The sequence below is a fragment of the Schistocerca nitens genome, chromosome 3, assembly GCF_023898315.1.
Source record: "Schistocerca nitens isolate TAMUIC-IGC-003100 chromosome 3, iqSchNite1.1, whole genome shotgun sequence".
In the NCBI taxonomy this organism is placed as follows: Eukaryota; Metazoa; Arthropoda; class Insecta; order Orthoptera; family Acrididae; genus Schistocerca; species Schistocerca nitens.
The window spans coordinates 525,774,603-525,783,812 of record NC_064616.1 but is presented as its reverse complement, the minus strand read 5'-3'; the positions used below and the strand labels follow the sequence as shown (position 1 = coordinate 525,783,812).

Sequence of the window (9,210 nt, the reverse complement as noted above, 5' to 3'; positions counted from 1 at the left end):
TCCAGTCAATGTTAGGTTTGGTGGGGGGGTATCTTTTTTTACTGCTAATGACAGCAACATTGTAATTGTGAAAAAAACTTCAGAGGTCCTGGTACGGAAAGCAGATGAAACCTTATAGGATACTTACAGTTGGTCATCACACAGTAAGCAGGCTGAACGTACTGGATACTAAATAATAGCCAGAATTCCTGCTTACAGCGAATACCAGGTCTGTGAAATTAAGTGTGGATGAAAATTTCATAGATTATGCAATACAGAAAACAGAAAATTTTGAGAAGTTAATAACGATTGTCACCTGAAGCGATACTAACGCAGAACTACAATAGAAAAGAAGATAGAGTAACATGCTGATTCAGTTCTTTCATCAGTTCAACGGCCCACGAGGACAACACGAAGAGTTCACTAAAGTGGCAGAAGTATAGTGACGAGAGGTGTAATAAAAGTGAATAGTGTCACAGTATTTATGGATAAGGTAATATTACTACAAACATTAGTTATTTTTTAAATTGTTTCCTTCCTCCTCCTTTAGTCTCTTCTTACTTCGGTTGTCCATTTTGTGTATGTAGTGACGTAGGTAAGTGGCGTCATGTGGTTTAAAGTGAGTCTCCTAGAGACACATAGAGATTAGTGTTCTCAGGGGTGGTAGACGTTGTTCCACTTGAGAGCCATCTTAATGATGAGATTTTTATCTGCCTTTCCCTCGACATCCATAACATACATAGTATGGTCATCGTCTGCTCCATCAGACAGCACCAATGTCGCATGGTCTAATTGATTAGTACCTGATCATTTGGCTGTTATTTTTCGTCGCCACATAGGAATTTTGGGGGCGGTGGCAAAAATGTTTTAACAGAACATTTATTTATGCAAATTTTCTGTCTGCCGACAGATTGTGTAATTCTTCGCGATGGCACCATCGGCTGCCATCATCATTTCAGTTGTAGGAAAACCTGATTGTTTCAGCAATGACGCGGGGTTAGCGGGACATTAACAGTTATACGTTGTTGTGTTCTGTTCAGCTGTTTATATACGGCTGCCAATACTAGTCTTTTGTAATCTCTGTTTCAATGATGATGCGAGTGAAATCACGAAAGTATTTGGCTGCGTAGCCTTAAACATCTTCTTCGCCTCAGAATATGCAATCGTTGTGTAACTTTCATATAAGGGATTTTCTTCTCTTTCTGTAAGATAAGACAGATTTCGCACCAAACTGCATGGTTTAGCGAGCAATTGGCACACATGTTTTGGGCAGTGCGTTGCCTGTCTTATTCGTGGACAGCTGAACTACATCGTCCAGACCATTGCAAACGGTGGTGGTGTGACCAATCTGTTGCCATTTACATAGAGTTAGTATACAGGACATTGCAATTAAGTCAGATAAAGCCTGCAACAATGTACGCAGACAACTTCGGTGAATTGAATAGCAGGATAAAATAGTGTCTTAGCGAGCTAACCATTAACTCCTTTCATAAATTTCTTAACTTCGGTGAAACCTTTTGTTTCCCGTTCCAGTTGGAGTTCTTTGTATCTATACCTAAGTTGGCCCAGAGGTTTCCAATTCCCTCAAAACAATTTAGCACTGTGTACTGCTCACTATTTGTGCTTGGTGCTTAGAATTTAATAGCTTCGTAGTATAGACCAGGAGTGTCACGCTACTCAGTCTTTTAATAGATTTCAATTGGCCCTGAATTCCATCAAAAGTTTTATGTTTTAAGAAAGTCGACAATTTATCAAACTGACGTTCCAACGTTTAATAATTATCGAAATATGAACTACCTCAGGTTGTGGTCTGTCATCGTGAGAGCTGTTTCTGGCACTGACAGTCATCTCCGGTGGACTATCGCCAGAGGTCTCATGGGGTTTGAATGCTATTACTGTCCAGCGGAACACCCGAAGCGCTGGGAATTTAGGATTTGGATGTAGGCTTCATGGACTCCCCACAAACAGCTGAGGATATAAGATCCACCCAGAGAGAACCCTGCTTGCCCGATACAACTGAGGTACAGCAGTTTCTCCAGAGGTTGCCGGTTAACATCTTTCCCGTCTCAACAGCCGTCAATCTCATTGGCGCGCAGCACACCTTGACAGAGATGTTCTTTCTCTACAGGTTCTGGAGGGGGAGGGATTAAGAAGAGATTCCCAGCACTCTGTGACACACCGTGTTCCACCGTCACGTTGCACGGTGTTGGTGGAGCATGCCCAGAGTTTAAAGGGGCCTGATGGCGTTTCGAAGTCACCAACACAGAAAACAGTTTCGCCAAATCTGTACCCAGCCAAAGAAGACTCAATTTACGAGGGTGCTCGCCAACGGGGCCGACAAGGAGGCATCTCTCGATTACCTAATGCCACGGAAGCGTCCAACTATTTTAATGTATAAGAATAGAGATATCTCAATAATTTTACTGTCATGAAATACTATGGAATGGTTAGAATCTGCTGAAGCAAAACACTGATCCCTTAAAGACAGAAATGTTACCTCAAATTTTAGACAACCAAGAGCAAAGCATCGGATTCTTGATTCGAACTATTGTTTTGCTATCTAGTTTTAATGTATCATGAATGATTATTGTGGGCCACATTTCAGTTTCATTGTTTAGTTGACACTTCGTTCTACTATCAATCTCAACCGCAGCATTTTCATCCACGTACATGAACCTCAAGTTACTAAGTAGAACATAGCAATCTCTCCTATTTTTAATGACAGGCTTCCTGTACCTGCTTTAACGCTTTTATCTTGCACTTGTGATCTTTACGAGATAAAAAGCTTTAAAATCGTTACACAGTCTCTAGAATGAGTCATTCACTCTGGAACAATCTGTGTTCTGTTTTGAAACTTTCTAGCAGATTAAAACTGTGAGTGGAACTGTGACTCGAAACCGTAGCTTTCGTCTTTGCGGCAATACTCGATAAGAGCCCCAACTCGGCGCATAACTTTAATCTCGTTTACAGTCTATTTGAAAGTCTATACAGGTCTCCCATTCAAACGAAGTGTAATTTCGAATTTTTGAAAAGATAAATGTGATATGTGGTCTACGCGTTGAAATAGGAGCACTGCCTAATCATAAGTTTTTCTTCAAAATTCTGTCGATTTATCTGCCACCTATGCACTCTACGGACAACAGTGAACTTGAGGGAACAATCACGAGGTGACTACTAGCAATTGTCGAGGTGCGTCAGCCAATATCCCATTTACCTCTTGCACAGGGATCCAGCGAGTTAGAACCTAGGTCCGGTGTGTTCAATGCTACTATTATCGTGAAACCACCTACTGGCCCCGCCAAACGGTTATTGGCAGGACAAAACACCTGTGATATTCTGATTGTAGTACTCAGATAAAAATTAATCACCAACACATATTGCCTTTTACATCATTGTTCCCAAAGGATGCAATCACCCTTCACCTACACGCCTCGAGTCAGATGTGCGGAACAACTTCTAGCTTGGTCTGAAATTATGGACTTCACGTTTTATACCTGCATGTACCACGAATTAAAGGACCAAACTTGGCTGTCGAGAGAAACAGTGCACGGCCATGGACACGGTGCCGATTGCACCACAGCCTGCGCGTCACACGTGGCGGGATTGTAGTGACGCAGTTACGCCACCCACGAAGAGACATTTATGTAGGAAGCTGTTACATTTTTTGGTGCGGAAGTGCTCTTAGTTGTTTGAGGGCAGGCAGTACTTACCTATCAGAAACCTGAAAGACACGAAATTCCGATGGGTGACATACGGACACAACTTAGAAGCCGTACAGTATTCCATATCTTGTAAAGTCGGTGACTGAGGAAAAGAAAGCAGCAGCTAGACCGGACGTAACCCAACATTCCTGTGCGCAATTGCTAAGTAACGTAAGAGAATAAATACCCACTCACCGTTTTGTCATGATCTCACGTTGCTGCTATCCTAAACACTGTTGCTCAGACGCTTTCACGAGATCATTTTTGATACCTAAATTTGAGTATTCCTTTCAAAAAACATACCACAATTCTATCTTTCATACACGGCTAACGCATTTTACATGATTGCATTTGTGACCATGCTTACCACTTTTCCTATGTACAAAGGTTGATCCTTTTTCCAGTCGTTAATGTAGTTACATGCATGCTCACGAAAATATGTAAAGTGTAGTCAGTAACGGACTGCTACGAATGTATATTGCTGTTCTTACTGCCACTGTATTTATGTAATTTTTGTCCCTCTCAATCTCTTTTATTGACTTCAGGCAAGCTACTTTACATTTCCGAATAAGCTTTTTCGATATTATACCGTACATTCGAGATTGTACAAGACTACTACATTTTCCGAAATGGCATCTATTTTTATTAAATATATCACTCTGTCATCACTACTGAAGCAGTTCCTTAAGCTATGCAACTACATTTTAATAAATAAATTAAGAAGTCACCATCCCAATGGCTGATTGAAGAAAAGGTGCTTAACTACACATGGTCTTATTAGAAATAGCATGCACTTGCCTTCTTACGATTTGTGAATCTGTTCACCTCGCAGGTATGAGGATATTTGTCTGTTTATGAGTATATCCATCTACGATGCAACTTCGCCCTTACCTTACACCCGAAGCACTTCCTTAGGTAATGATACTTTAAAATGCCATAACCCAAGGTTGACGGTGTACCGGCCACCTACCTTTGGTTTTTTATTTTTATTTTAACATTTACTCTTGCTACCACTATGCGACAGTTATCAAACATTAGCTATTAACTTTATGAAACTCGTCTTTGATATCAATAACACATATTCGGTGTAGATAATAATTCCTTACAGAAATGGGAAGAGCCACCTTTCAGTTTATCTCTCAGTTCGAATATTCAACAGGAGGAGATATTAGTTTTATAAGGTCCCCTACACAAATAAATCACACTTAAAAAAATAACATACCACATGGATGTGCGAAATCTGTTCATTCACGTATTAAGTGTGGTTACTCGTTACCGTAATCTTTTTTAACAATTTATTGTAAATACAAACAAATTAAATAACACATAAATATAAACCATAAAGGACAGTCTTTTAAAATAAATAAACTTGGATTGAACAGTCTTTTAAATAGAGGCTGTCAAGAGTCCATATTTCGAAACGAGTCCCATATTTCTGACGTCCTGTGAACACTCTGCTGGCAGCGAACGTGGATTTGTTGGTTTCATCTGCGCAAACGTGTTTCATTTCAGTACGGACATCAAATCATCGAACTCCGTTTCGGTCGTATCCTGGCGCCGAATTCCAATGAAGGTTCCGCGGCATCTTCATTTTCTTCAGGACTGTTGTCATAGCTGGGCTGATAATAATCAGAATACTGTTGTTTGTTGCTATGAAGATGACCAGAAGTATCCTGTGTGTGATGATTGCTATATGAATCATCATTTTCGTCCTTGTTATCGGTTGTGGGAGGGTCGTCCTCATATTCCACATACTCGACATGCTCTTCATAATCCTGAGAGTTTTCAGCTTTGGTTTCGTTGTCAGCGGAAGAGCTTGCGTCCTTCGTCTCCTGACCTTCAGGAACCTTGTCCCCAACGTGGACTACCTGATCAGTGGTGTGGATGCTGTTCCTGTTAGGTGCCGGGGTGCTCTTTTTGTTGTTGACGGTGTTGGTATTTAAGCTGCCTGCAGCTTGAAGACTAGCCAAACTGTCGGCTACCTCTTTGCTCGGCAGTGTTGTGTAAAAGGAGGTGGATACTACACCGCTTCCGCCGCTACCGATTTGCGAGTAGAAGGAGGGAGTTCCATTGCCAGTCCTTGTCTCCGAGTCGTCTGTCCTAGCAGGAACTGACTCCACTTTTCCACTGTAGTAACTCGTCTCCGCGCTTTCTTGCTCTGATAGCGAGTCGTCTTGATCCCCGTTTGAAGAGTGCTCATCTAAGGGCTTTCCATGTGACTCAGGTGTCTTGCGAAGCACTGTCACCCTGGGGATACTATCTGAAGCTTCTTGCTCACTGTAGTACGACTGAGAGTTTGCGAAATGGTCTGCGTTAGAATCCACCGTGTGAAACTGATGTGGATAGTTGAAGGTATGGAAAGGTGACTGTAAATCGCCCTGAAGGAGAAGGCCGTTATCGGGAGTGGTATGGAAACTAGACAGTGCATCCACCCCCTGTTGCTGAGGCAAAGCTGTTTGGTAAACGAGTTGCGGTTGCTGACCGATGGGCACACCGTAGCTGTCGACCAATGGCTGCTGCTGTCCCTGTGGTGCGATTCCATTGAGCAGCTGGAATAAGTCTTGCGATGTTAGAGCATTCTGTGCATCCGGTTCGTGATTGTTATAGGCAGTACCTAAAAGCTCCGGCAGAGGAACGTTATTCGTCGGAACATTGTGCGGCTCGAGAGCCGCCGGAACTTTGGGACTCGGCAGGCTCGGGTCGGGATCCGGAGCAAAGTACGTGGGCAAGCCTTCCACATTGTATCCCGCCTGATCGTTTGTAGGCTCGTGGACTTCGTAGCCGTGACTGGGCTGGACACTGACAGTAGTCGCTCCGAAGTGGGAGTGTGACGTCGGAAGATGCAACCCGCTGTGGAACACTGAAGGGAAAGTCGGCTTCAATGGTGGTAAGCTGTGCTCCGGCGCTTTACCGTAGACGGTAGCCGCCGGCAGCCTGTGCGGCTTGTCGAGGCTCAGATTTGGGGCAGGTATCGTGTGTATCGGACCTTTGTCGTCGTCGGAGCTGGTTGTGACGACGGGTGGGCGTTGCGGCGCCGGAGGTGGCGACGGGTTGAAGGGCTCCATGTGCAGCGGAGCACGGAAGGCGGTGTCGTCCCACGTGGAGGCGGAGAGGTCGACGTGGGGTGGCGGGCGTAGCGCCAGCCGAGGCGGCGAGCCGTGGGCGACGTCTGACGCCGCGACGGGGCGCCGCAGCCTGGCTGGGGGCAGCGCGGCGGGGGCATGCACGTGGTGCTGGTGCTGCAGTTGGTGGTGGTGGTGTTGGTGGTGGTGGTGGTGCGGCAAAGACAGCGGCAGCGGCGCGTGCACGTGCTGATGCGGGGGCGGGCGGGCAGACAGCGGCGGCCCGCGAAGCAGCGCGATGCGCGGACCTGCGGCGCTGGCCGTGGCCGTGCCGGCTCCGCTCCACTTGTAGTGTGGACGCACAGCCAGCCGGTATTCCGCCTTCCCGAATGTCACCGTTGCCGTCACCAAAAGTAAAACCGTCTGCACAAACAAACATATACACAATTTCGTTAGAACAATAACGATTCAGTCATGTTTGTCAACTAGTGTATGCCGTAAAAAGACAATGACACAGAGAAATCACAGACAATGGTTGCAAGCGGAGATCGATTGAAATCAATGGGGATCGTTGAAAATTTCTGCTGTACTGGAATTCAAACTCTGGTCTCCTGTGTACGAGGTAGATGCGCTGACCGCTGTGCCACCTGGATCATCGCAGTTTCTCGGACTGCCCTAGTACACCTCCCGTCAGACCCAAATTCTCAGCTTATCCACCATCATCGTAAGCGTTCGAGTGTGACGTGCGTCCGCAGCGAAGTGATCAATCGGTCGTCCTCGCCTTATATATATATATATATATATATATATATATATATATATATATATATATATATATATATATATATGGTGTCTGTTCTTTCGGACATGTCCCAAACACGTATATATAATTAAGGTGAGGACTGCCAGTGACCTCCTCAATGTTGATACACACCAAACTCGAACTCTTACTGGAATCGGTGAAATGCCGCGATTAATGAGGATAATGGGCAAGGGGCACTACATTAGAAGTGTCTGAATAATTTGAGAATTTGGATCTGACGGTAGGCATGCTACGGTAGTAGGTGCAGTTGCGATCATCTCTGTGCCCGGATGGCGCAGTGGTCAGCGCATCTGCCTAGTAAGCAGGACACTCGGGTTCGAATTCCAGTTCGGCACAAATTTTCAGCTTTCTCCATTGATTTCAATCAATGCCTCCTCACAGCCAGTGTCTGTAATGCCTTTGTGTCTTAATTCATAGTGGTTGCTGGATCAAAACCGTTAATGTTCATTCGGACATGTCCGAAAGAACAGACACGACAGACACATATATAGATAATGATATTGCTTCCAGAGAAAGGAAGATGCTGTCGAACACAACGTAGGCGGTAAGATATGCTGAATTCTAAAATAGACTGATATCGAGCTAATGCAATAAATCCGCGGCTAACTAGTGCCGAGCATGTGGAAATTCCTTCTCTGTATGGACGCGGATGATTTTGTCTGACCAATCTGCTGTTGTGGTGAAGTGGGCGGTTCCAAGCACTCATGAAAATAACTGACAGTCTTCTTTACAAATTCTTTCATGCGACTGTATTGAGTGGTTTATTATCAACTGAAACGAAATGGGAAAACGATTGTCAAATGCACAGTTTCCTATTTTCCCCTTTTTCTGTGACTAGGATTTTTACGAATTTCGTTTCTAACAGTAATAAGACTAGCTCTGAGTTTTGATTACTCGTACGTGCATCCTAACTAGCAGAATGAGTTCTTCTGTGTGTGTTTCCATAGGTTTTTGCGCTCGACTTGCCAATATCGACTCATATTACGGTAGCCATGTCGTATAAACTAATGATAAACTGAATTAGCGATAGCTGCTGTATTGGAAACAGAAAGCCGCTGATGCTGCACAAATGAAACAGTTTAGCATGTCATGTCAGACTTAATATTGGGTTTTGTGTGACGAGGCCAGGGTGGACAGGAAGAGGAATTGCAGCACGTTTGATGGCAGCCAATCGTGAAAACCTTACGCAAGAGACACTCCATCAAGTCATGGTAGCACTGGCCTTTATGCGTGCCACTTTGTACCTGGGAGTAATCATTTAATTATAAATTCGGAAACATAAAGTTTGGTAATAAATTTTTTGTTTGTTTGAAGTTACATGTTTTCAGTCTCGGCACATACTGAAATTCCGTGGTACTGCACCACAACAACCCACTAGACAAGTCAAAACATAATGACGCAGCCCAACGATAGAATCAAGAAGGTGAAAACTTCGTGACTACCGCTCACACCACGAGGATCTTCATTTTGGGAAACTCGCTGCCTAATGCCGTGTTGATGACAGGGGTCCACGCCGAACACCGCTGTTTCCTAAGCGAATAGACGGACTACAGTGTACCGCCTTACTCGCCGCTTCAAGTTTGGGTTTTAATAACCAACGAGAAGTCATCTCAGCCAGAACCACCATTTCGCTGTGTGATTCAGA

General features: G+C 44.3%; 1 protein-coding gene across 1 annotated transcript; it reads right to left on the bottom strand.

The window, feature by feature from the left end:
- Window positions 1–5,030: 5,030 nt before the first annotated feature.
- Window positions 5,031–6,776, bottom strand: LOC126249648 (uncharacterized). The gene has a single exon (XM_049951327.1). It carries the CDS (start codon window positions 6,743–6,745, stop codon window positions 5,201–5,203), a length of 1,545 nt encoding a protein of 514 aa, XP_049807284.1. The 5' UTR covers window positions 6,746–6,776; the 3' UTR covers window positions 5,031–5,200.
- Between the last annotated feature and the right edge of the window lie 2,434 nt (window positions 6,777–9,210).